This window comes from Xyrauchen texanus, chromosome 39 (assembly GCF_025860055.1).
Source record: "Xyrauchen texanus isolate HMW12.3.18 chromosome 39, RBS_HiC_50CHRs, whole genome shotgun sequence".
In the NCBI taxonomy this organism is placed as follows: domain Eukaryota; kingdom Metazoa; phylum Chordata; class Actinopteri; order Cypriniformes; family Catostomidae; genus Xyrauchen; species Xyrauchen texanus.
This window is the reverse complement of record NC_068314.1, coordinates 1,674,090-1,702,074: the sequence shown is the minus strand read 5'-3', so window position 1 is coordinate 1,702,074 and position 27,985 is coordinate 1,674,090. Positions and strand designations below refer to the sequence as shown.

The 27,985-nt window shown below is 39.2% G+C and overlaps 1 protein-coding gene across 1 annotated transcript; it reads right to left on the bottom strand.

Moving 5' to 3' along the window:
• Positions 1-33: 33 nt before the first annotated feature.
• LOC127632520 (ATP-dependent 6-phosphofructokinase, liver type-like) lies at positions 34-21,844 on the bottom strand. Its single transcript, XM_052111140.1, has 22 exons — positions 21,632-21,844; positions 20,771-20,844; positions 20,618-20,695; positions 17,041-17,230; positions 13,730-13,895; positions 13,557-13,601; positions 13,361-13,469; positions 13,139-13,234; positions 12,942-13,034; positions 7,449-7,574; positions 7,272-7,336; positions 7,127-7,190; positions 6,850-6,996; positions 6,697-6,767; positions 4,741-4,828; positions 3,731-3,883; positions 3,477-3,641; positions 3,236-3,297; positions 3,049-3,160; positions 2,846-2,945; positions 1,526-1,631; positions 34-1,258 (listed from the first exon to the last, which is right to left on the bottom strand). The coding sequence occupies exons 1-22, from the start codon at positions 21,711-21,713 to the stop codon at positions 1,111-1,113; spliced, it is 2,340 nt and encodes a 779-aa protein (XP_051967100.1). The 5' UTR covers positions 21,714-21,844; the 3' UTR covers positions 34-1,110.
• Between the last annotated feature and the right edge of the window lie 6,141 nt (positions 21,845-27,985).

Below are 27,985 nucleotides of genomic sequence, written 5' to 3'. Positions count from 1 at the left end.
GATTAAAATAAAGTACAACAAATCTCTACATTTTTAATTCGTTTAATTTTTTCACTTGATCTAGAAGCAGATTTCATACTTTACCGTAAAACATAATAATGATGTACATAAATCCCCACTCAAGACTTCTGTTAATCAGCAGCAAATCAATGTTTTTATTTGAGGTTTTCTCACTGAAGCACATCTTTAAAGGATCACACATGCAGAACAGATCTGTAAACATGATTTTGGGTTAGCATTTCTACGGGTCAATAAGAGACTGAGAAACACAGGACTCGTTCAATACATCAGTAAAACACGTTCATACACGATCAGTGGAATAAAGAAACTACAAGAGTCGAGGAATATGGAGAAAAAGCACATATAAGGAATTCACAACCACAAAAAGATCATTTCAATAAGCACTAATCATCAGACGACAGGATTCATTACAAGAGCCGATCAGCAGCACATTTCACAATAAACCATTTCTTCAAACCTTCTGCATTAGTGCACATTCCTCTCTGAAACATACATCAAATATCTTTCATGCAAACTGTGATTCATTATATATATTATAACTCACGATCAAAGATAATGAATACTAGACAAAACACATGTGCTGAATCACTCATAAGACATTGATATAACGTTAACTTGGCATTTTACTTATTTGTGAAAATAGAAAAAGATTTTTCACATTTGATGATGAGAATAATTCATGACTGTTCTGTTAATAACAGTGTTTTAATAAAGCACCATTAATGCAGTTATGAACATTACAGGATTACGTTTATTCAGAGGTATTCAGAGTTCATTTAGACAGAGACACAGAGAGACAGAGACAGAGAGAGAGAGAGAGACACACAGAGAGAGACACAGAGAGAGAGAGACACACAGAGAGAGAGAGAGACACACAGAGAGAGAGAGAGAGAGAGACACACAGAGAGAGACACACAGAGAGAGAGAGAGACACACAGAGAGAGAGAGAGAGAGAGACACACAGAGAGAGAGAGAGAGAGAGACACACAGAGAGAGAGACACAGAGAGAGAGAGAAAGAGAGACACACAGAGAGAGAGAGAGAGAGAGAGAGAGAAAGAGAGACACACACAGAGAGAGTTTGCAAGCTTTCAAAATCCAGTCTCGATGCTGAGGGAGCGACGCGTCACGTGTTCGATCTCTCCTGTCACATACTCGTCAAAGCTGGTCTGATATTTGGCCAACATCTTCAACATCGGCCGCAAGTTCAACCACCACTGTTCCTTCGGCATCCGGTGTCTGCAGGAACATGGAGATGTTTGGAATGGGATACTGAATACTACATATGGGGAAGTATATACTAGCTACTATTTTTTAAAAGAAGTACGCACAGTATGCAGTGTCTCATACAGCAGTATGCTATATTGTCACATGACCTCATCAGGTTGCATGATGCATTTTAAATTCAGTTTTGTGTATAAATGTCCATTTTATCAGAGCTCATTTTGAGTGACCTCATTCCTGGACGCTGTTAATTATTCATGAGGCGAGACATGTGGCACTTACTCGAAGTCTGTGTGTGACTTGAGCTCTGTGACGGGACTGAATGACATCACTTTCTTCTTCATGCCAATCACACAGGCGGTGTCGGGAGCGTTCGCAAACACACGGCCTGAAATGCACAAGAATACTGATGTTCAAATCCCGACTATGTGAATATATTCTTCCACTCAAACGTTCGGGCACGCGCTCATTCTGTATTTTTAGAATAATAGTAAACTTCTCAAAACTATGAAGTATGGGAACTATGTAGTGATGTTCTTAAATAATAATAAAACATTTATACATTTATAATAATTAACAACACGTGTACACTGCTTTTCCTTCAATATCTGCAACAACTCATTTCTTAAAATGTATTTAAAATTAATAGTGATAAATAATAAAACTATATTATAAATAATAATAAATACAAACGTTATAAATAATATAACACTTGTTCACTACTTTTCCTTCAATATCTGCAACAACTCATCCTTATTTTTAATTAATAGTACATAATCATATTAATACAAATATATCAAATAATTAATCATTAAATACTATATTAATACATTAAATAATATTAATAACACGTGTACACTGCTTTTTCTTCACTATGTGACAATTCATACATTTCATAAAATTTATTTTTAATTAATAGTAATTATTATTAATAATAATAAATTATATTATAAGTAACTATAATAATAATAATATAACTATCTGCAACAACATATCCATTTCAAAAATGTTTTTATTAATAGTAATTAATAATAATCATATTATTAATACAAATATATCATAAACATAATAAATAATTAACTACTCTATGAATACATTAAATAATATTAATAACTAATAACACTTATCTGCAACAACTCATCCATTAAAAAAAATATATATTATTAATAGAAATTAATAATAATAATAATAATAATAAATGATATTATAAATAGCAATAATAAAAATAATTAAAGTTAAATAAAAACACTGGTTCACTGCTTTTCCTTCACTATTAGCAATAACTCATCCATTTCAAAAGTGTTTTTTAATGGCCTAATTAATAATAATAATTATTTTTTAATTAAACACTTGTTGAATGCTTTTCTTTCACTGTCTGTTCCAACTCGCACATTAAAACACACAATCTATATTTATCTGCAAAACTAATTTGAAGCATTTAATCACAATGAGCTTCATTGCCGAGTGTGCCACACATACAAGGAGTTTTTAAAATCACGAGAAACATCATTTCAGTTGTGTGTCCTTTAGACTGCTAGTGTGACACAAGTCCAATATACTTATTTGTTCCTGTAAAACAGACTTTATTCCTGCACCTCTCACCCTGTCTGTAAGTAGCGTTCATCTTCTCTGTGAGCCACAGGACAGCCTTCACTCCCAGTTTAGTGCCAAAATTCCTGTCAAACGGTGTTGGCACCCCACCCTACACACAGAGATGAAACAACACGTTGCAATACATTAGAATATAATCAATAAATATAATGTGAGTTGTCTGTGTGCTGGTCACATGATCACAGACGACTGACCTGCTGCAGGTGCCCCAGCACATTGACCCTGCAGTCGAAGACGCCCTTCCCCTCGGCAGAATACAGATTGTGAATGAAATCGGTCGTGTAGTGCTTGTGAGACTTCTCATTCCTACAGACACAATGAGATGTGTTAACACACCTGAACCAAACACAAAGAGAGTGGAACAATATCTGTGCGCGTCACCTCAGCACGAGTCCACGCTGAATATCGTTCTTCATTTTTTCTGTCAGATGCTCCACGTTTGTCTGTGAGAGAAACAGTCAGATATGATATACTGAAACATTTAACAAGACAACACGTGATTGTTTGATTTAATTACACGTTTTCCAATAACTGATGCAATAAAACTGCATTTGCAAACATATACTTATAATAACTCCAAACCTGTGAGCAGAAGCATAAAGTCAACACATTAGCAGATCACCTCGAGCTCATGGATGTTGAACGGCTCCTCAAAGATGTACACAGCGTCTGCGCCCACGGCGATGCCTGTAGTGGTTGCTAGGTAACCACAATATCCCCCCATGGTTTCCACGATGAAGACTCGCCGTTTGGTTCCTGACGCAGACTGCTTGATTTTATCACAACTCTGAGAACATCAGAAATAAACCGCAATCAGTCAACAGTCTTGAAAGCTGCGGTGTGGAACTGTTTCCAAGTTCACTTCTAACATCTCACCTCCATGGCGGCGTTCACTGCCGTGTCTGCACCCAAACTGAAGTCTGTGCCCGGGACGTTATTGCTGATTGTGGCAGGCATCACACACATGGCGATGCAGAGTTCATCATATCGGCCGCGAGCTTCAACCAGCTGCAGAACTCCTTCATACGCCTGCGTGAATTACAGGAGAAAATAACAGAACATCCCAAATTCTGTGTTGTGTTTAATGACGCTGATGGAAATGACATTTTTTACATTGTTCAAATACAATGAATCACTTCTTTGTCTTGGTGAGACTCATTTCAAAGTGAACATTTCATGTGTCCTAAACACACACAATTAAATCAGATTTTCACACTTTGATTGGAAATGACGGCCAATAAAAGTGATATTTATCTTAATTTGTCGGTGTTTTGTCTCATATCTCATCTCAATCGTGCTCTTCACTCACACTTCTGTCCTCTTGAGTAACAAGTGCACTAACATTTGATCAGGTTTATTAGGGATAACATTAATTGGTGAGCTGAAACGATGTCACAACTGTCATAATTTTTGACAAATTAGTAGAAATAATTTTCACACAATAAATAGTGAAATAAACAGAAACCATTTCAATATGTTTTAGATGATCAGTGTTTTAAACATGTAATAATTCATATTTTCTTAGTTTAATATTGAAAGTCGGGGTCTGGGACTAAAGCAGTCAAATCTAGACAAAAAAAACACATTTGAAAAGTGTCAAAAATAAATGAAACACCCACATACACAAACACACACAAACACATGCCTGCTGCATTACGCATGAATATAAGTGACCAATAAGCGGGCTGTGCTCATGACACGTGGTGCTGATGCATCGTGGGTGACCCGACTGAGTCCCGGCTCGTGAGGTTCTTTCCTGATCCCATTCCCACTCTCATTTCCTGTCACCTCTCTACTTTCCCTATCCCATTAAAGCCAAAAGCCCATAAAAATTATCTTGAAAATAAATAAGTTAACAATTCTGTAGATATTCAAGGTATTTTTACCTCAAATCCACCAATCACCAGCAGAGACTGAATGCCGTATTTTCCAATATTCGCCACAATGTTCTCCATACAGGAGTTGGGAAGAGTTCTGAAACGATTAGAAAACACAAATGAATAAATACATTCTAATCACAGCCAAAAACGAAAGAAGCGGGATGCAGAACGCAGCTTTGAACAGTTGAAGTTCTTTTAAATGGACACGTCGATCCTGCGCGAGATCCTGAAGACAACAACAACAACAACAACAACAACGACGCGGCACAACGGGTGGAAGATGTCCCTCTAGTGCAGTGCTTCTCGATTTATTTGGGTCACGCCCCTCCTTTGAAACAAGAAAACTATTTATGCCCCTAATAATAATCTAATCAAACATTATGGAAAAAATACTTTTTAAAGATTAACTGCACTTTCATCATTATGTCACGAACAAAGTTTTATAACTAAACACTCTCATTTAAACCGATCTGAATGAATGAAGTTTCGTCACAAGGCCAACACTATTCTGTTATTGTGTATACTTTCTGTGTTTCATAATAAAACATTTTTAATGTTTATATACTTTCACAATATCAAAAGAAAAAATGATAAATAAAAAGTGATACTGCTGCAGGACCTCCAGACATGAACACATGTTGTCAGCCACTGACTGTAACACAGTTACGCCTCCAGGGGGCGCTCGGAAATCCAAACTTCCGTTGTGAGTGTCTCACTTCTTTTATAAAGAAAAGGAGGGACGAGTCGAAATGAATTTTTGCAGTAATCAACATTATGACACAAATGCTGTTGATTGAGATTAACTCGTATTGAAACCAGAATATTCCTTTAAATATGTAAAAGTTTTATATCTCATTGAGAAATTTTTACACTGGATGCATATTTTTAATAAAAACTGATAATTGCAAGGATTTATACCCGTGAATGGAAATCTGCCTCAGCAGCATCTATAAAACTATTTTTAAAACCCTCATCCAGCAATAATAAATGACTGCGATTGGCCCATCCGGACCAGCGCTGAGAAAAGTAACAATCATCACATGACGGAGCCACCTACGCGCTGTTTCAGTAGTGGTTCGCACCTCTGGACAATAATATGCACCTGTGTAATGATACTGAAAATGTTTAGTAAACACTGTAATAATAATATGTGCCTTAATACCCATATAGTTAATCCTGTGCAGGAGCAATCTATGAAAGAACTCACCTAAAAATGACAATTTCTGCCATCATTACTCACACTTGTCGTTCAAAACCAGAACAAATTTTTTCATCAGTGAAACACAAGATTGAGGGATGAGAGGATCATGTTTGTGGAGGTCCAAGCACCATAAAAGCAACTTAAAGTCGTCATAACACTCATGCCTTATATTTCAATTCTTCTGAAGCCATTCGATAGTGTTGTGAAGAACAGACAGAAATGTAAGTGTTAATTCCCCTTTTTTCCCAATTGAAACTGGCGCGCAGGAGAACGTCTTTGTTTACATAAGTGCTGCGAGCGCACCGGACATCAGACGTTTGAGGCCACTGATCTAATGCATGTTTACTTGGGAAAACAACTGAAAAACAGTGTGAACGGCCCCTACACACATCGATTTTGCTACGTTCATGCCTCTCATCCACACTGGAGCGCCGTTGTCCACTGGTGAAAACGAAGACTTTGGAAAATGCGTTCTTTATCCGTATACTTCAACTGAAAAAGCATGTTATTGTGGATGTGACCTAACACTCCAAACCAGGTGTGATGTTTCTGATGTCATTTATCTGTCCAAACTGAAACTAAAAACACTGTTTGACATTATCACAGCCAATCAGATTAGATTGTTTTTGCTATACAGCTATGCAGAGTGAGATTTTGGACCAATGATGTCATCATGTGTGGGGCTAACCAGTGTAACGCAGTAGAAATAAAGACCAAGCGGCGGCTGGTTTGAACGAAAGAAAGAAAATCACAGAACTGACCGTTTGGTGCCCAGCAGTGACCCGCCCTGACCCGTCCATCCGGCCACATCATGCCAGTGCACCTCCATCAACTGCAGAAAAACAGTCGTGTCACTTCCTGTTCTCACTCATACGGCACAGGGCTCAAGCGTATGTCAGGTTTGTGTTTCTCACCGCTCCCTTGGCGAGCCCCTCAAACCCGTCATGAACGGTGTAAACTCTGTGACCCTGAGCGAGTCCCACCCTGACCGCTGACCTCACAGCGGCGTTCATCCCTGCGGCCGGAGCTCCAACGTTCAGAATCGCCATCGAGTGATTACTCTAAGGAGAAACCATAATAAACATCCTCAAAGTGCATTTCTATTTTTAACAACAACAAGACAACAATTTGACTTCTGTCCCAGGAGTTCTTTAAGAAACAGAAGTTGTAGTATTGAAACATAATAAAGACCTTTGATTGAGCAGGTTTCTGATGAGCTAGAAGCTTGTACGTGTTCCAGTTGTTCTCAAAACTCCTGCAACGACGGAAGAAATCATGAGCCATTACGGAGATTCATTCATGTGAACAAACAAACAGATGACGGAACAAAACTCACTTTCCTCGCAGCTGAATGGCCTCTTCAAATCTCTCCTCATTCATGGCTTTCTGCACCTCCTTCGTCTAAAAGCACAAAATAATGCAGAAAATAAAAGCTGTCTGTAGGTTCTGACTCTATCTGAAGCGGTCCTCTGCTCGTGCAGGGTCAGAGGTCAAAGATCAGGTGTGGGCTCACCATGTTCACACACTCCATGAGCGGCAGCCGCATGGCTTGATTCCCCGACAGGCCGATGACACACGCTGGAGTCTCTGGAGTGGCTTCTAACAGCGCCACCACGGCCTCCACACCCATCTTACTGCTCTACAGACAGACAGACAGATGGATTTGTTCAAAGGAATTTTATATAGTATGTCTGGCTGCTATTGCACCATAATGTCCCACATGATATAGTGTGTCTATTGATCTATCCATCTATCTCTGGACATTTTTCACATATCCGTGCGCAAGTGGAATCATAGTTGTGTAAACTTGAATGGCGGTGAAGGGGAGAGCACAACAAATGTCATGTTTGCTCACCCGTTTGCTCCAACAGCAAAAGAATATATCAACGATTAAGGAAGATAAAATATAGAGCGCTTTGATAACAGCAGTAAGAAGAGAGAAACAGGCTAAATCCTCAGCCTCTCCCTCAGCAGCGGGGTAGAAGCCTCATCGCATCTGTAGTAACTCCATTTTAAAAACTCACTCCAAGGTAATGTAATACAAAGTTCAATGTTATAAATTTATATTTATTCTATCTATCTATCTGTCTATCTAAATATCTGTCTGTCTGTCTGTCTCATTGTCTATCTATCGGTCTGTCTGTCTATCTATCTATCTGTCTGTCTGTCTCATTGTCTATCTATCTATCTGTCTCATTGTCTATCTATCTATCTATCTATCTATCTATCTATCTGTCTGTCTGTCTGTCTCATTGTCTATCTATCTATCTATCTATCTATCTGTCTGTCTGTCTCATTGTCTATCTATCTATCTATCTATCTGTCTCATTGTCTATCTATCTATCTGTCTGTCTGTCTGTCTGTCTCATTGTCTATCTATCTATCTGTCTGTCTCTCTGTCTATCTATCTATCTATCTATCTCTGTCTCATTGTCTATCTGTCTATCTATCTATCTGTCTGTCTGTCTGTCTCATTGTCTATCTATCTATCTATCTGTCTGTCTGTCTGTCTCATTGTCTATCTATCTGTCTATCTATCTATCTATCTGTCTCATTGTCTATCTGTCTATCTATCTATCTATCTATCTGTCTGTCTCATTGTCTATCTATCTATCTATCTGTCTGTCTGTCTGTCTGTCTCATTGTCTATCTATCTATCTATCTATCTATCTATCTATCTATCTGTCTCATTGTCTATCTATCTATCTATCTATCTGTCTGTCTGTCTCATTGTCTATCTATCTATCTATCTATCTATCTATCTGTCTGTCTCATTGTCTATCTATCTATCTGTCTGTCTGTCTGTCTGTCTCATTGTCTATTGATCTATCCATCTATCTCTGGACATTTTTCACATATCCGTGCGCAAGTGGAATCATAGTTGTGTAAACTTGAATGGCGGTGAAGGGGAGAGCACAACAAATGTCGTGTTTGCTCACCCGTTTGCTCCAACAGCAAAAGAATATATCAACGATTAAGGAAGATAAAATATAGAGCGCTTTGATAACAGCAGTAAGAAGAGAGAAACAGGCTAAATCCTCAGCCTCTCCCTCAGCAGCGGGGTAGAAGCCTCATCGCATCTGTAGTAACTCCATTTTAAAAACTCACTCCAAGGTAATGTAATACAAAGTTCAATGTTATAAATTTATATTTATTCTATCTATCTATCTGTCTATCTAAATATCTGTCTGTCTGTCTGTCTCATTGTCTATCTATCGGTCTGTCTGTCTGTCTCATTGTCTATCTATCTATCTGTCTCATTGTCTATCTATCTATCTATCTATCTATCTATCTATCTATCTGTCTGTCTGTCTGTCTCATTGTCTATCTATCTATCTATCTATCTATCTATCTATCTATCTGTCTGTCTCATTGTCTATCTATCTATCTGTCTGTCTGTCTGTCTGTCTCATTGTCTATCTATCTATCTGTCTATCTATCTATCTATCTGTCTCATTGTCTATCTGTCTATCTATCTATCTGTCTATCTGTCTGTCTCATTGTCTATCTATCTATCTGTCTGTCTGTCTGTCTCATTGTCTATCTATCTGTCTATCTATCTATCTATCTGTCTCATTGTCTATCTGTCTATCTATCTATCTATCTGTCTGTCTGTCTGTCTCATTGTCTATCTATCTATCTATCTATCTGTCTGTCTGTCTGTCTCATTGTCTATCTATCTATCTGTCTGTCTGTCTCATTGTCTATCTATCTATCTATCTGTCTGTCTGTCTGTCTGTCTGTCTGTCTCATTGTCTGTCTGTCTATCTATCTATCTATCTATCTATCTATCTATCTATCTATCTCATTGTCTATCTGTCTATCTATCTATCTATCTATCTGTCTCATTGTCTATCTATCTATCTATCTATCTATCTATCTATCTATCTATCTATCTATCTGTCTCATTGTCTATCTATCCATCCATTATCTATCTATCTATCTGTCTCATTGTCTATCTATCCATCCATTATCTATCTATCTGTCTGTTGGTCAGTTTCATTTGTCTATCTATCTATCTATCTATCTATCTATCTGTCTGTCTCTATCTATCTGTCTCATTGTCTATCTATCTATCTATCGGTCTGTCTGTCTCATTGTCTATCTATCTATCTGTCTGTCTCATTGTCTATCTATCTATCTGTCTGTCTGTCTGTCTCATTGTCTATCTATCTGTCTGTCTGTCTGTCTCATTGTCTATCTATCTATCTATCTGTCTCATTGTCTATCTATCTGTCTGTCTGTCTCATTGTCTATCTATCTATCTATCTGTCTGTCTGTCTCATTGTCTATCTATCTATCTATCTATCTGTCTGTCTGTCTCATTGTCTATCTATCTATCTATCTATCTATCTGTCTGTCTGTCTCATTGTCTATCTATCTATCTATCTATCTATCTATCTATCTATCTGTCTGTCTGTCTGTCTCATTGTCTATCTATCTATCTATCTATCTATCTGTCTCATTGTCTATCTATCCATCCATTGTCTATCTATCTATCTATCTGTCTGTCTGATTGTCTATCTATCTATCTGTCTGTCTGTCTCATTGTCTATCTATCTATCTATCTGTCTATCTATCTGTCTCATTGTCTATCTATCTATCTATCTGTCTCATTGTCTGTCTATCCATCCATTGTCTATCTATCTATCTATCTGTCTGTCTGTCTCATTGTCTATCTATCTGTCTGTCTGTCTCATTGTCTATCTATCTATCTATCTGTCTGTCTGTCTCATTGTCTATCTATCTATCTATCTGTCTGTCTGTCTCATTGTCTATCTATCTATCTATCTATCTATCTATCTATCTATCTGTCGGTCTGTCTCATTGTCTATCTATCTATCTGTCTGTCTGTCTCATTGTCTATCTATCTGTCTGTCTCATTGTATATCTATCTATCTGTCTGTCTATCTATCTATCTGTCGGTCTGTCTGTCTCATTGTCTATCTATCTATCTATCTATCTATCTATCTATCTGTCGGTCTCTATCTATCTGTCTCATTGTCTATCTATCTATCTATCGGTCTGTCTGTCTCATTGTCTATCTATCTATCTGTCTGTCTCATTGTCTATCTATCTATCTGTCTGTCTGTCTGTCTCATTGTCTATCTATCTGTCTGTCTGTCTGTCTCATTGTCTATCTATCTATCTATCTGTCTCATTGTCTATCTATCTGTCTGTCTGTCTCATTGTCTATCTATCTATCTATCTGTCTGTCTGTCTCATTGTCTATCTATCTATCTATCTGTCTGTCTGTCTCATTGTCTATCTATCTATCTATCTATCTATCTATCTGTCTGTCTGTCTCATTGTCTATCTATCTATCTATCTATCTATCTATCTATCTATCTGTCTGTCTGTCTGTCTCATTGTCTATCTATCTATCTATCTATCTGTCTCATTGTCTATCTATCCATCCATTGTCTATCTATCTATCTATCTGTCTGTCTGATTGTCTATCTATCTATCTGTCTGTCTGTCTCATTGTCTATCTATCTATCTATCTGTCTATCTATCTGTCTCATTGTCTATCTATCTATCTATCTGTCTCATTGTCTGTCTATCCATCCATTGTCTATCTATCTATCTATCTGTCTGTCTGTCTCATTGTATATCTATCTGTCTGTCTGTCTCATTGTCTATCTATCTATCTATCTGTCTGTCTGTCTCATTGTCTATCTATCTATCTATCTGTCTGTCTGTCTCATTGTCTATCTATCTATCTATCTATCTATCTATCTATCTATCTATCTGTCGGTCTGTCTCATTGTCTATCTATCTATCTGTCTGTCTGTCTCATTGTCTATCTATCTGTCTGTCTCATTGTATATCTATCTATCTGTCTGTCTATCTATCTATCTGTCGGTCTGTCTGTCTCATTGTCTATCTATCTATCTATCTATCTATCTGTCGGTCTGTCTCATTGTCTATCTATCTATCTGTCTGTCTGTCTCATTGTCTATCTGTCTGTCTGTCTCATTGTCTATCTATCTGTCTGTCTCATTGTATATCTATCTATCTGTCTCATTGTCTATCCATCTCTCTATCTAGCTATCTGTCTGTCTCATTGTCTATCTATCTATCTATCTATCTATCTATCTATCTATCTATCTATCTATCTATCTATCTGTCGGTCTGTCTCATTGTCTATCTATCTATCTATCTATCTGTCGGTCTGTCTCATTGTCTATCTATCTATCTATCTGTCGGTCTGTCTCATTGTCTATCTATCTATCTATCTATCTATCTATCTATCTATCTGTCGGTCTGTCTCATTGTCTATCTATCTATCTATCTATCTATCGGTCTGTCTCATTGTCTATCTATCTATCTGTCTGTCTGTCTGTCTCATTGTCTATCTGTCTGTCTCATTGTCTATCTGTCTCATTGTCTATCTGTCTGTCTCATTGTCTATCTATCTATCCATCCATTATCTATCTATCTGCCTGTCTGTCTCATTGTCTATCTATCGGTCTGTCTGTCTCATTGTCTATCTATCTATCTGTCTGTCTGTCTCATTGTCTATCTATCTATCTGTCTGTCTGTCTGTCCGTCTGTCTGTCTCATTGTCTATCTCATTGTCTGTCTATCTATCTATCTGTCTGTCTGTCTGATGGTCAATCTCATTGTCTATCTATATATCTGTCTGTCTGATGGTCTATCTGTCTGTCTGTCAATCTATCTAACTGTCTATCTGTCTATCTTTCTATGTCTGTCTGATGGTCATTCTAATTGTCTGTCTGTCTGTCTGTCTATGATCAAACAAATAAACATGTAAACGGTACATTGAGACAGAAATACACAAAATATGAAATCACTTTTAAACAAAAGCAAGAATACAGTAAGTAACATTGTTTCAAAGAGTAAAACATAAACACCTCATCTTGTTCCATCCAATCACACATTCTCAAACTGATCCCTCAGTTCTGAATAATCTCTACAGACTGTTTCAGGAACATCATCAGCTTCAGCTGAAGCTAATCTGTATCATCATTTACAGACTCACCAGAACTCTATCAAATGCAGACGGAGTTCCTCCCCTCTGAACGTGACCGAGAACAGTGACACGTGTGTCGTAACCCAACCTCTGAACCACAAGCTGAAGAGACAGACAGGTGAACAACGACAATGAAAAAGGCACATGACAGAACAGTCGTCAGATAGACTGATGCTGCTATAGACAGATATTTCAAGCTGTCTCACATCTTTAACATAGTTTGATGAGATCAGCTGGCCGCGTTTGTCGATGGCTCCTTCTGCGATGATCACGATGTTCAGACGATTTCCTTTACTGCGACTCTGTCAGATCAAACACACCAGTGATCAGCTGATATATACAATTATGTAATTTCATTTAATGATGACAATTGACTTGCACATAAAATTGTATTGAATAATTTACAGAACCATCAAGTCTCGTCTCACCTCTCCCAGTCGAGCACACATGTGATCCTCCCAACCGTCCTCTGGTGGAGCTTCTGGGATGAAGAGCCAATCAGCGCCGGACGCCAGAGCAGACACCACCGCAAGATACCTGCAGAACCCGAGAACAGAACCAGCACCACATCAGACCCGATCAGACAGACTGAGAATGTAAATGAGTCCAGCAAACAGGACGTACCCGCAGTGGCGTCCCATCACCTCCAGCACAAACGTTCTCTGATGACTGAAAACAACACACATTCATTGGAGTCACACACGTTTCTCATGTCACACATGCATTTGCCAATAGCAACTGTTACTCATGTTTGGCACTTCGAGTGATAACTCTAGGTGGTTAGTGTGTGTTTAAACCTTTGTGCAGTGGTCATGATGGCATCAATAACTTCCATGATTCGATGCAGAGCAGAATCAGCGCCGATCGTCATGTCAGTCCCACAGAAATCATTATCGATGGAGCCCACGAGACCCACTATGTTCAGGTGAGTGTGCTGTTGTGCCAGAGTATCTGTGATTCGCCCTAAAACACAAAATACAACTAAAAATCAACCTGTTTCTCTGCTATTAAAATCTCATTTCCCAGACGAGTGACTATCAATATAAAGTCTGCTCCACATTACATAACTTCTGACATGTAAAACAACCAAGTGATGTTTAGAGACAAGTCGATCTAAAATAAGACAAAACTCAGAGAATACAGAAGAATGACTTGCTACAAAGCCTCTCAAAAAAGTAAAAGTAAAAGTAAAACATCTGGATGAGTTGTGGTACTGATGAGTGAAAGGTGTCTCGACAATAATGTCAAAATGCTAAAAATATGAACGGTCTTAAAGGGTTTATGAAATGCTTTTTGTTTTATTAATGATGTTCCCTGAGTTCCAGTCCAGCCCCTCAAATACAGCCATATCTGAAACCCAGTCAGAAGAGAATGAACAAACTTTAAAAGCTAAATTTCACAGTTTACAAATAACAAACATTAAACAAATTGCATCTGAATATATTAAACCGTTCAGTCAAGTACATCAAATAGTCATGACATAAAAAATATTCATGAATGAACGTTTATTCACGTTTTTGCGTCCAAGTGTTTTTAACTGCACCATTCTTCAGTAACAGTTTCTATGCAAAGCTTGAATCGTATTATGAGTGGTTCAAAAGTCCACGCACATACATAGTCATCGCACGATGAACAGTCAAACACACACAGGCGCAGATCGCTGGACACATATCCAAACGATCAAAGACATCCAGCTAGTTTTTTTGACAAAAAATGTTCTTTGTGGAACAGTCGTTTGATCTCATTTAACGTAACATGAGATCACATGACACTTTAATGATGTTGCTTCTCAAGTAAATGTTTCTTGTTTTAAGGATTTTTAGATATTTTAAATGGAAAACAAGAGAAAAACACTTTTAACTAGAGGATTTATTGCAGTGAATTTTTTTACTGAATTAAACTTTAAGTATGTTTCTCCTTTAATTCAGTGAATGTCATTTAGAGGTGTTTTTAAAAGATGATTTTATCCTCTTTATTGTTAGTAAGCACTTTTAATACAACCTTTTAAGTCGAGACACAAGCTGAATAATCGATTAAGAGCTGATGATTAATCGTTGCAGTAAATCGCAGAATAATCTTTAGATGAATCGATTATCAATATAATCGTTAGTTGCAGCCCTACTCTCATTACAGTCCTTGAGCAAATGTTTCTACTTTAAGTAGAAATAAATAATAGTACTTTTACTTGTGTTGATTAAAAATGAAGTATTCAACTTCACTACAGTTATTTTTCACCACAATTACAAAGTACAAAAAATACATAATATTTCTGAATTTTTGGGAAGAAAGTTATAAGCGCTAAATCTGTTTATAAACTAAAATGTCCCGTGCGTGGTATGACAGAAGTATACCCACCCCGGTAATAAGTTTGTTTTTAGTTATTTGATGCTATAAAAACGCTGCTGTGACATCATGATTGACAGCTGTGATTGACAGGTTCTCTGAGCGAAGTAGTCACTGAAGCACCAACGGACTTTTTTCGGGATCTTCGGAGGACTGAGGAGATTGGAGCTTTAAATGTAATATCTAAATTTCTATAATTAATTATTTCACACCATCATAAGTCAAAAGTGCAGGGGCGTGTCCTTGTGATTGATTCAGCGAGAGTGAGGGCGGGGCCTTGATTTCACGGCTTTACTTCCTGCTCACTACTGCGCAGGTCTGGTCCCGAAATCGCAACTGCGCAGACTCAAGTCCCAAGATGCCAGCGCCATATCGGGACACTGGCGGCTTCAGTTCTCACCAATGGAAAAGAGTGAAGGGGTGTCGGCCATCTTTTTTACAGTCTATGATCTGAACTTGTTTCACACACACGCTCTCGCTCACAGATACACGCGAATGGATGAGTTAGGGGCCGTTCACACCAATCGTGTTTTTGCCTGTGTCTGGGTGCTCTGTTTTTCCATTGTTTTCCTGTGTAAACACGCTGGATGAACGTCCATTCCTGCTGCACCTCGTCTCGCTGTTTCTTCAGCGTCTCATGGAGGACCGGCACATTTTTAGACACTGTGTCAAGTTAATTAAAAAACAGTGTGACAGTTACAATGTTTAACATTATTCCAGATTGTTCTGCACCAAGTTTCAGCGCTTGATAAACACAGATGTTGTTTTCCTTCTGCTCTCGTGTGCTGAGGGGCCGCCGTGCCTTTGGTGTTTATTGTTACAATACAAATGTTGCCGAAGATGCGCACATAAAATACATCTTAGGCAAGAGTACATTAAGTCATGTTTGTTCAACAGCCAGACCTTATGTTGGAATTTATGGCCAGACCTGAAATTATCATTCAATATACAGTATTGCACAGTATTAAAGCTGCTTTTTAAGTAACATGTTACTTGTGATGAAAGTGTTTGCCAAGATAAATACGGACAAATAGAACACAAGTTAAATCGGTACCGTCTCTTTAAGACTACCGGCATCAGCCAGTGAGCGCATGTTAACGAGAAAAGATGCCATTCTTTAAACTGGTCGATTTTTGTTGTTTCAATCAACAACTGACTGTAAACTGCTGAACTTCATCAATATACTACACAATCATTACTGAGTGATATATGAACATTTCCCAGCCAGTGCACAATCACTGATATTTTTTGTCACGTAGTGTGAAATTTGGTCACATATGTGAGTGATTTCCTATCATTATTGAAGAGCGCTGTGCATAGAGTAAAAGTTCAATCTTGGGATTTAAGAATCAATATCGAGGTTGTTTATTTTAAGAACGATTCATCAGAAAATCTATATTTTAGCCAGTCGTATCTGCAACATGCATCAACCTAGTTTTAAAAGCTAATTTGACATAAAAAAAAAAAAAACATAAGCAACCTTTAAGTGACATCTTGTTTTTCTTTTTATTTAAATGTAATTAATTAAACACATATTGAGGGCAGCGGAGGAAATGTTTGTTCCCACATTTAAAGTTGAGACAGCGGACGGTCTTGGCGTGCAAACAGAAGCACTACTGATGCAGCTGTACTGAAACAAGCGGAGTGTTATTAAAGCAAACAACAGAGAGAGACACACGGCAGCGATCTCTCGCTTTAGTCTTTCAAAGCTGAAATCTATAATAAAATAATTTCTGCACCAGTACTGTTAGCAATCACATCTTACCTTGTGTCACCAGCTGTGCCAGCAGGTCGCTCCACTCGCTGCGGAAGATGTTTGCTCCCGTCAGACTGCCATCTCCTCCACAAACGCACAGATTCGTAATGCCTCGCTGGACCAGGTGAAATGCCGCCGCTAGACGCCCCTCTCGTGTGGTGAAGGCCTTACAGCGGGCACTGCCAATGATTGTGCCACCCTGACATCAATGACATTTCATTAAATGGAGAAATGTTATAACCCATGGGCTTTGTTCAGAACAACACACTTTAATATTACTCGTACTATAATGTCACAATGGCTTAATCGTCTTTATGGAATTTCCTGGGAGTCACGTGACGCCATGTGAGGAGCGGACGTGTGATCGGTGAGCTCTGCACACTTTGCTAGTTTTAATCATATTTATGCCATAAACCGGTGAGATTTGATACACCCTAATTCTTAACTGTTTGAAGAAGACAATATGTCAAAGAATTAAAAATCCTCGAGCACTGGAGATATTATAGACACTTACATGCTCAAGATGATTCCCCTCAGCGGCAGGCCGAAAGCCCCGGACTTCATTCAGAAATCCAGCATGAATTGATGTTTAATTGAAACTTAATACATCGATCGATCACTTCCATGGAGACTAAATTCTCAGAGTTGGTTACAAGATTGCCGGACGTCGAGAGACGGATCGATTATCTGGAGTCATCAGAGAGGGAATTAGCTGCTAATCCGCTAGCAACCAAGACTTGGAATGCATTTGGAAAAAGTTGGAAGACCTTGAGAATCGTAATCGGCAAAACAACGTCCGAACAACATAGAAGGTCGAGATATGGTGAAATTCCTAGACGGCTCTTCCCGAATCTACTCAACATAACAGGCCATAAGCTGGAAATCGAGCAAGCTCACAGAGTCCCGGCTCGGAGATCCACAGAGGGAGAGAGAGGCCCCGATCAGTTCTGGCCAAATGTCTGAGATCATCCGATAAGGATCTGGTGTTACGAGAGGCGAGGAGTAAAGGAAGGCTTTCTTGGAAGAATCACAGCATTTTCTTTTTCCCAGACTTTGTGAATTCAACAAGAGAGAAACGAGATCGATTCAAGGAATGCAAGAATCTCTTACATCAGCGGAAGGTCGCTTTTGCACTGATGTTCCCGGCCAAACTGGGAATAGATGCCAAGAATGACCTCAAAATGTTTACATGACCACAGCAAGCGATGTCCTTCATAGAGACAATGGGATGAGTAAGACATTGTGTGATACTCACGTTGCAGCCGAGTGGACCCGACTCACTGAATATTCACTTGGCAGTCCGAGGAAAATGGACGCCTTTTTTGTTTCTTTTTGTGCTGGTTCTGCTGGAGTTTGTTTTGTGAAGTAGCAATCTTTCGGGACAGTTTGTGGATGAATCTGCATGTTCCTTGTGCTTATACCTCCTGTTGGATGGAGTTTGTTTTGTGGAGTATTTTTGCAGGACATTTGAAGGATTAAGTCATCTGCTGCACTTATGAAACAGCCGGCTCACTGAACATTCATTTGACTGTCTGAGGAATCTGAACATCTTTTGTTTATGTGCTTGTTCCACTTGTTGACAGTTTGTGAATGAATCTGCATGTTCTTGTGCTTATACCTCCTGTTGGCTGGAGTTTGTCACTTAACACTGAAAAGGCATTTGATATGGAAGAATGGGATTATCTTTTTAAGATTTTAGAAATATACGGGTTTGGGAATACTTTTATTGGAAGGATTAGGTTAGTTTATTGACACCCTGTAGCGGCGGCACAAACAAATTGATTAATTTCAGATTATTTTACTCCGGATAGGGGCACCGGCAGGGTTGCCCTCTTTCCCCATTATTGTTCTGTCTTGTCCTGGAACCATCAGCAGCCACAATAAGAAAGGAGGATGATTTTCCAGGGGTGATGGTGGGATGTGTGGCGCATTAACTTCAGCTTCACGCAGATGATATTTTATTATTCGTCTCTGACCCCATTAGACCTTTGCCTTGCCTCCACAGAATTATTAATTCCTTTTCCAAGTCCTCAGGATGCAGAGTCAATTGGTCTAAATCCGACGCTTTGGCTCTGACAGTGTTGTGTCCAGTAAGTGTTTAATTTGGACATTTATTTAAATGTTGCCTCCAGCATATGGCTGAACCCTAAATGACATATTAATAAGTCCCCTTTCTGCTGGTCAGGGTGGATTGTGAGGGGGGTTACTACTGTCCTGTATGAGAGTGTTGAGATCTTTTGAGAATGTGTTCAAACGTTTTAGGATTCTCAGATCTCAGTTCTTTACAGCTGCACCACCTGCTCTGTACTGTTTTTGGGAGTAGCATACACCCTCCTAAAGCAGCAGATACTCTGGAGGGGTGATTACTGGTTTTGGAAAAGGTCACGAGGCATCAGTGTGTTACTCCCTGATAATTCAGAGTCTGGGGGCGGAGCTTCAACTTCTCTCAAGAGATTATTGGAGAAAGATCTAGACTTGTATTAGAGGAGGGAATGTGAACTAGGACTCTAAAATACATCAACTAGGACTCTAAAATACATCAAGTCTGCATCTAGAGATGAAAGATTTTACATCGATACTATTGGACCTCCCCTAGATTGTATAGATTGGTCTTAAAGCCACACCCACCTGCTGGCAATGCCAATCAGAAGACGGGGACACAACACATGTTTTTTGGGGATGAGTAAAGATCCAAGAATTTTGGTTGGGGTTCAGAACTTTATGTTTGAGGTATTGAACATTTTCAATGATCAGGGGTGGGGGGGGTTGACCAGAATACAATCTTAACAGGTTCCGTGAGGTTTTTAAAGACATTTTTATACTGAATTGGACTAAATATGCAAACTATTTATTACTGAGATAACAAATGGACATCACTTACTGAATTAATCCATGAGGTCTTTAGGCAACACTGAAGCACACTATTCTGGAAATGTTCATTAGTACGTAATGTTTTCACTTTACTTTAAGTAGTACACTGTATAATGTAACTGGTGTAATGACCAATGAGACTGTACATGATAACAGTGCTGTAATCTCACAGATGTAATCTCCTCTCTAAACACAGATGCTTTCATTTCAATCCTGTTTCCTGCTACTGTCAGTTTAAATGTGCACAAAGACACAGCAAAGAATGTTAGACAAAGATCTCCATGTTTCCTGCTCAAACAGCGGAAACTGACTGTGCACACGTGATATCATTGAGAAGTCAGCGTTACAATTAAACTTGATCTAATTTAATTTCTTAACATTTTTGAACAATGAATTTCAAATGGCATTTCCAGTCATTTAAGGGGATTCATTTGATGGGGGTTCATAAGACATTTAATCCATGTCTTCAGAAGTTATATGATGTGGGTGAGAAACAGATCAATATACAAGTCTTTTTTTCCTCTAGAAATGTTCCGCTCTCCCCATAAGGTGGCGATATGCACAAAGAATGCTAATCATTATAAACAAAAGAGGAAATTAATCTGAAGTAAATCAAACAGGTTGCAAATGCCGCTTTATGTGGACTTTAAATCACACCGTCTTGACAGCTCAGTAAATACATGCGACATAAACATTTATAAACTCTCGTACTCACAAGCTGAATGATGTTGGTGACACTCTGCCAGTTGGCGAGTTTGATGTGGTCAACTCCATCTACCAAGCCTTGATAACCCTGTAAAAACATCAAGCAGTGCTTCAGGATCACAGAACACATCTGTGACTCCGGTGCAATTGGAGCATTTCTTACCTCATATATAAGGTAAACTTTGGCGCCCACATAGATACCCATACGTGTTACAGCACGAACGGCAGCATTCATACCTGTAGGAAATAACACAAATCATTGTGTTATCAATATGTTCTATGCTAATGACCGGTGTAAGATAACCAGGTTACAATGCATCTAAAAGTGAGATTATCTCTATTTTTGTTTGATGCAACAATTACAGGCCCACTGTCTGTAGATGCAAAGCAAAATGCATTAACTGCTCATGCATGTTTTTCTCTGGCATTTCCATATGTACATTCATTTGGAAAGAACAGCCTGTGCAAAGAAATAAAAATACAAAATGCATAACTGGATCACATGAAACATGCATGGACACTTTACAGGGGTCATGACACAGACTGCTGCTGAGCTGATCAAATACATTGCATAACACTCACTGTGTGCAATACTCGTGCTCTATATATTTATTCTCCCGTGAAATACAATCAAACCCAGAAAATGCACACGAAGCTATAACTCTTTCTTGCATAAATCTGGATAAGTAACACATGAAACTTTGCAGTAAATCATTAAAAGCATTGTTGCATAGAGTGTCAGTGAGTTTGAATGGCAGTGAATGCCTCAAAAACAGGTAGTGAGAGACACATGGACTGTGCTCAATACATACAGGGATCACTGCAGCATTTTTAGGGAGTCATAGGCACGTTCCCATGATGCCTAAAAATACAGCTGATTTCAAACGCGTTAGTAATGACAATGGTGCACGCGCCTATACTGCCCAAAATTAGGCATACCACAGCAACAGTCAGATTTTCTTGTAGAGTGAGACTTGTCTATATTTGGTCGGGTACTATATTTTTTAATACATGTTAATTTTACCTTGAGCATCTCCTCCGCTCGTGAGAACAGCAATGGCTTTCCCCGCGCCGCTCATCCGCAGCTTCTCAAAGTCTACATGCATGATGAAATATCACAGATATGAACATTCAAAAGCGGTAAATACAGGCTTTTCCTTCGCGCTGACTCCTGTGAAAGCTTCCTTCACATTCACTGCACGTAGCAAACACAACTCACGGAATTGTCTCGGCGGCGCGCACACGTACTCGCTTCCTGAGCCGCCTCCTGTTTGTTCTGCGCGTTCATGTGAAGAATAGAATCGTTGACAGTAATACAGAAGTGCCTCGGGCAAGACATTTGTTGTTGTTTTTAAACAATGCGGAACAAAAAAAATACATTTTCTACTTTATTATAACCAGAATAATGAACCCCTGAGCACTGTTTTAGATTCACACGTATTTGCCAGAAAGCAATAAACATGTCATTTATATACGTATGGAATTTGATGCTATTTCGATATTATTTCTCATTCACACAATTCATTTGGATATGCAAATAAGCACATTTATGTTAATTTCACTAGAGTAAAAGAAATACAGTTCTGTAAGTTGAAACGTTAAGAAGATATGAGAAAGTGTGATGTATTGGGGCAGATTGATGCCAGCTGGTGCAAAACAACAGCAGTAACATGACTTCATGAAATCCTGTCATGACAATAATAACCAGTAGATGGCTGCAGAGATCCACTAATACAGGGGTCGGGAACCTATGACTCAAGTGGCTCTTTGTTAAAAAAAGTGGCTCACCGGGTGTCTCACGATTCACCAACACATGATCTTTTAAACATTTCTAGAGTTAATTTTCCTGCAAAAAATGTGGGTGTGATTGCAAAGCTTGAAGTCAATGACACTGTTTTGATTTCCTTTCTCCCAAATTTGTCATACAGCCGACTCCTGGTGAACAAGGTGTGAAATTAACAGCTGCCAAATGCAGATTCGTGCAGTGCCGGGTCATTGTGCTGATGTACCAGTCACTGTGAAGGGCGAGACTTCTCTGATTGATATATGACATCAAAGTAGACACAAAGATGTGTGTTTGAAGAAGCATGTGTGATTATATTTTGAAGACCAGATGAAAGAAAAGCCGCAGGTGCGCGTCTGATTTTAGTGAGCTACGCTGCACGATTGCAATGAAAGCGCTTCTCCAAAACACGCATATTCAAAGAGTTCTGGGACTCGTTTCCCAATAACTTTTGATCTTAGCTGTTAAGAGCATTTTCTACGAGCGATTTTATGAATGTTTGTTGTTTTTTATCTGCGCCCAGGGTGTGTAATAGCACACAAAATTCGACGAGGCTCAATCCATTTCGCAAGCTCCTCGTCCAAATGTATTTCAAATACGAGTAATTTTGCTCATCTACCCGCAACAGATGTGTGACCTTTAAGACGTCTCGGCGTGACACATGACAATAAATGCTGTTAGTCACAAAGACGTGCTTGAATAAACACACTTTAGGAAGCAGACAAACAGGTTAATCTGAACATCTGCTAGCTGCCTTGAAGAGTTTTTGGGGTAAACCTGACCTGCTAAATACAGATGGACTCCATCCCTCCAGGGAAAGTGCCACTCTCCTCTCTAGTAATTTGGCTCATAGTCTTAATAATAAGAGTATTTGACTAACTGGGGCCCAGGTCAGAAAGCAGACAAACTGGTTAATCCGAACGTCTGCTAGCTGCCTTGAGACGTCACTCAAGTCACATAAACTACAACACATAGAGACTGTATCACCTAGATATCTCATAGAGATTGTGTCTTTTCCCGAACTACCAACCACAAAACCCTCACTAAATAATTTTGAAACAATTTTATTAAGGTCAAACTTGAACAAAACAAACAAATTAAAAATAGGGCTACTAAACAATAGATCTCTTTCTACCAAAGCACTAATTGTCAATGAAATGATTACAGATCATAGATTGGATGCGCTCTGTTTGACTGAAACCTGCTTAAACCGGATGAATATATTAGTTTAAATGAATCTACTCCCCCAGGTTATTGTTATAAACATGAGCCTCGTCTGAAGGGTCGAGGAGGAGGTGTTGCTACAATTTACAGTGAAGTTTTTGGTGTTACTCAGAGGACAGGATATAAATGTAAGTCTTTTGAACAAATGATGCTAACGTGACACCAGATATAAATAAAAAATCTGTCGATCTATTGTCCTTGCTACAGTGTATAGATCACCCGGGCCTTATTCTGATTTCCTTGGTGAATTTGCTATTTTTCTATCAGATCTTGTAGTTACTGTAGATAGAGCTTTAATTGTTGGTGACTTTAACATTCACATAGATAATGAAAATGATACATTGAGATTAGCATTTATCGATATTCTCAACTCTCTTGGAGTCAGACAAAATGTAACAGGACCAACTCATCGCCATAATCATACGCTAGATTTAATTCTGTCATATGGAGTAGATGTTGATAATGTAGAAATTCTGCAGCAGAGCGATGACATCTCGGATCATTACCTCGTCTCTCATCAGCTAATGTTACTCAATCTACACCATGCTATCGTTCAGATATATTAAAGAAATAAGCCCTGCACCATGGTACAATGATCACACAATGAGCGCAAGTGGAAGAATACATAATTAGAGATATTTTGCGGTGCATGGAAGGATAGTGTCTGTAGATACAGACAGGTATTAAAAGCTGCCAGGTCAGCATATTTTAGTAAACTCATAGACAATAACCACAACAATCCTAGATGTTTATTCAGTATATTCAGTACTGTGGCTAAATTGGTTAGGAATAAAGCCTCAACAGAAACAGATATTATGTCACAGCACAAGAGTAATTACTTCATGAATTGCTTTACTGATAAAATGTAATAATCAGAAATAAAATAGGAATTATGCAATCATCTGTCACAGCACCTCAGAAAACAGTGTCTAATAATTTTCCTCACATGCAACTTCAATCCTTCTCTGACATAGGTCATGAAGAGCTAACAAAACTTATCAAAACATAAAAAGCCACAACATTTACATTTCTGCATTTGGCAGACGCTTTTATCCAAAGTGACTTACAGAGCACTTATTACAGGGACAATCCCCCCCGGAGCAACCTGGAGTTAAGTGTCTTACTCAAGGACACAATGGTGGTGACTGTGGGGGTCAAACCAGTGACCTTCTGATTACCAATGTATTATACAGAGCACTTATTACAGGGACAATCCCCCCGGAGCAACCTGGAGTTAAGTGTCTTACTCAAGGACACAATGGTGGTGACTGTGGGGGTCAAACCAGTGACCTTCTGATTACCAATGTATTATACAGAGCACTTATTACAGGGACAATCCCCCGGAGCAACCTGGAGTTAAGTGTCTTATTCAAGGACACAATGGTGGTGACTGTGGGGGTCAAACCAGTGACCTTCTGATTACCAATGTATTATACAGAGCACTTATTACAGGGACAATCCCCCCGGAGCAACCTGGAGTTAAGTGTCTTACTCAAGGACACAATGGTGGTGACTGTGGGGGTCAAACCAGCAACCTTCTGATTACCAATGTATTATACAGAGCACTTATTACAGAAACAATCCCCCCGGAGCAACCTGGAGTTAAGTGTCTTACTCAAGGACACAATGGTGGTGACTGTGGGGGTCAAACCAGTGACCTTCTGATTACCAATGTATTATACAGAGCACTTATTACAGGGACAATCCCCCCGGAGCAACCTGGAGTTAAGTGCCTTACTCAAGGACACAATGGTGGTGACTGTGGGGGTCAAACCAGTGACCTTCTGCTACCAATGTATTATACAGAGCACTTATTACAGGGACAATCCCCCCGGAGCAACCTGGAGTTAAGTGTCTTACTCAAGGACACAATGGTGGTGACTGTGGGGATCGAACCAGCAACCTTCTGATTACCAGTGATGTGCTTTAGTCCACTACGGCACCACAACATTCATGTTAAATCCTATACCAACTAAGCTCTTAAAAGAGGTATCCCCTGTTATGTCGAAAATACTAGACAAGGTAGTGTCCTCCCAACTATGTTCATTACAGAGAAATAGTATATATGAACAATTTCAGTCAGGATTTAGGCCTCATCACATTACAGAGACTGCACTTATCAGAGTTACACATGACTCTTATCATCTGATCGCGGCTGCATTTCTCTTCTAGTGCTTTTAGATCTTAGTGCTGCATTCGACACGATAGATCACGACATTCTCTTGAATAGGCTGGAGAATTATGTTGCCATTAGTGGAGTTGCATTAGCTTAGTTTAGGTCATATTTAGCAGACCGCTACCACTTTGTATATGTAAACCAGGAGTTGTAAAACCAAACAAAAGTAAAGTATGGAGTGCCACAGGGATCAGTTTTAGGGCCTCTGCTTTTCTCCATGTATATGCTTCCCCTGGGAGATATTATCAGGAATCGTGGAATAAGTTTCCACTGCTATGCTGACGATACACAACTTTATATTTCTTCAAAACCTGATGAGATTTCACAATTCTCAAAATTGGACTCTCCAAAGATCAGATGGCCAGAAATTTCCTTCTTCTCAATTCTGTTAGAACAGAGGAACGAATTATTGGACCAAAAACCTCTAAAAATAATCCACTACAATATAATTTGTCTCTGATGGATGTACTGTTACATCATCTTCTTCAGTGAATAATTAGGTGTTATATTTGATACCAATCTGTCCTTTGAAAATCAAATTACCAATGTTTGTAGCACAGTATTCTTCCACCTCAGAAATATTGCTAAATTACGGCACATGCTCTCTGTTGCTGATGCTGATAAACTAATTCATGCGTTCATGACCTCAAGACTAGATTATTGTGATGCATTACTGGGAGGATGTCCAGCAAGATCAATAAATAAACTTCAATTGGTTCAAAATGCAGCAGCCAGAGTGCTGACGAGAACCAAGAGATATGATCATATTAGCCCCATTTTATCATCGTTACATTGTTACCTGTTAAATTCTGTATTAATTTTAATATTCTGTTAACTACGTACAAAGTTTGAATGGTCTCCGCAGTACTTAAGTGATCTTCTACCACACTATATTCCATCACGTTTATTACGATCACACAATTCTGGCTTGTTAATAGTTCCTAGAATATCAAAATCCACTAAAGGAGGAAGATCCTTTTCCTATTTGGCTCCTAAACTATGGAATATTCTCCCAAACACTGTTCGAGATGCAGACACACTCTCTCAGTTTAAGTCTAGACTAAAGACTCCTCTATTTAGCCAGACATACACCTCATTTATCCTCCAACCCACAATTAGGCTGCTTTAGTTGGGTCTGCCGGAACCAGAAACGTATATTATTTAATTTGTTTCCCTGTCTCAACCTCGGGACTCCTATCCTGAGGTCACCAGAACCGGACAGATCCAGCTCCATTCCTGCTCCATGTTGGACTCCACTGCTACATGTCGCAGAATGATGATGACTAAATGCAGCCGGTGCCAAACATCACTTCAGTCTATTATGACGGACTTCAGAGGATTAACTGATGCCAACTCCAACCATAAGACATGGGACACTTCATATGCCATTGTCTGAACCTTGGATTTAGGATGGACCACACCGAACCTCACCAAAATTACCGGCCTGGTTGAACTGCGATGCACCTCACTGATCTCTGCCTGCATCACCTCGGTCTATTGATGGACCCTCCAGGCTCCGCCCTCAGCATCTCCACCAATCCCCTTACAGAAGCAGACTCCGAGAACGACCCTCTTAATTACAGCATGGAGGAAAGAAAGTAAAGAACATTTTCTCTGGTATGTGTCTCATTCAATTATTCCAACCATGCAAGTTGATAAGTTGGTAAGTTGTGTTGAACTTTGATATTCAGTCAAATTGGTGCTCAGTTGGGAATGAAGCTGTTGCCCAGAGACAAATTCCTGTCGCTGACGTCACCACGAGAGGCTGGAGACACGAATAACAGAAAGGTAAAAACTGAAACTTTGTATGTCTGTCTGTCTATCTATATATGTGTCTGTCTGTCTATCTCTCTATCTGTCTGTCTGTATGAGGGCGTGGCCGGGCCGGGCCGGGCCGTGAGGATGCACGCCCGGGGATGAATTGTCCTAATCAACAGGTAGGGGGATAGAGACGAGCTGGAGGTGCCAGTTTGAGAGAGAGAATGAGACACGCGGGCACTGTCTGTGTCTATCTATCTGTCTGTCTATCTATATATGTGTCTGTCTATCTCTCTGTCTGTCTATCTATCTATCTCGATTTGAAGAAAGCAATCCAGCTACGGGTTGGCCGCAGCCCGAAACAGCACCGCCAGTGTTTCCGCACACTGATGCTGAGCGAGGTCGGCCACCATTTGCCTTCGCACAACAGCTCTGCG

Excerpts from the sequence above, each read along its gene's own strand:
- LOC127632520 (XM_052111140.1), bottom strand. The coding sequence starts at position 21,713 with ATGCATGTAGACTTTGAGAAGCTGCGGATGAGCGGCGCGGGGAAAGCC. Across the intron at positions 13,470-13,556 it reads GTGATGGGACGCCACTGCGG|GTATCTTGCGGTGGTGTCTG; the intron begins GTACGTCCTGTT and ends CGGGTTCTGCAG. Across the intron at positions 3,298-3,476 it reads TCAACATCCATGAGCTCGAG|ACAAACGTGGAGCATCTGAC; the intron begins GTGATCTGCTAA and ends TTTCTCTCACAG.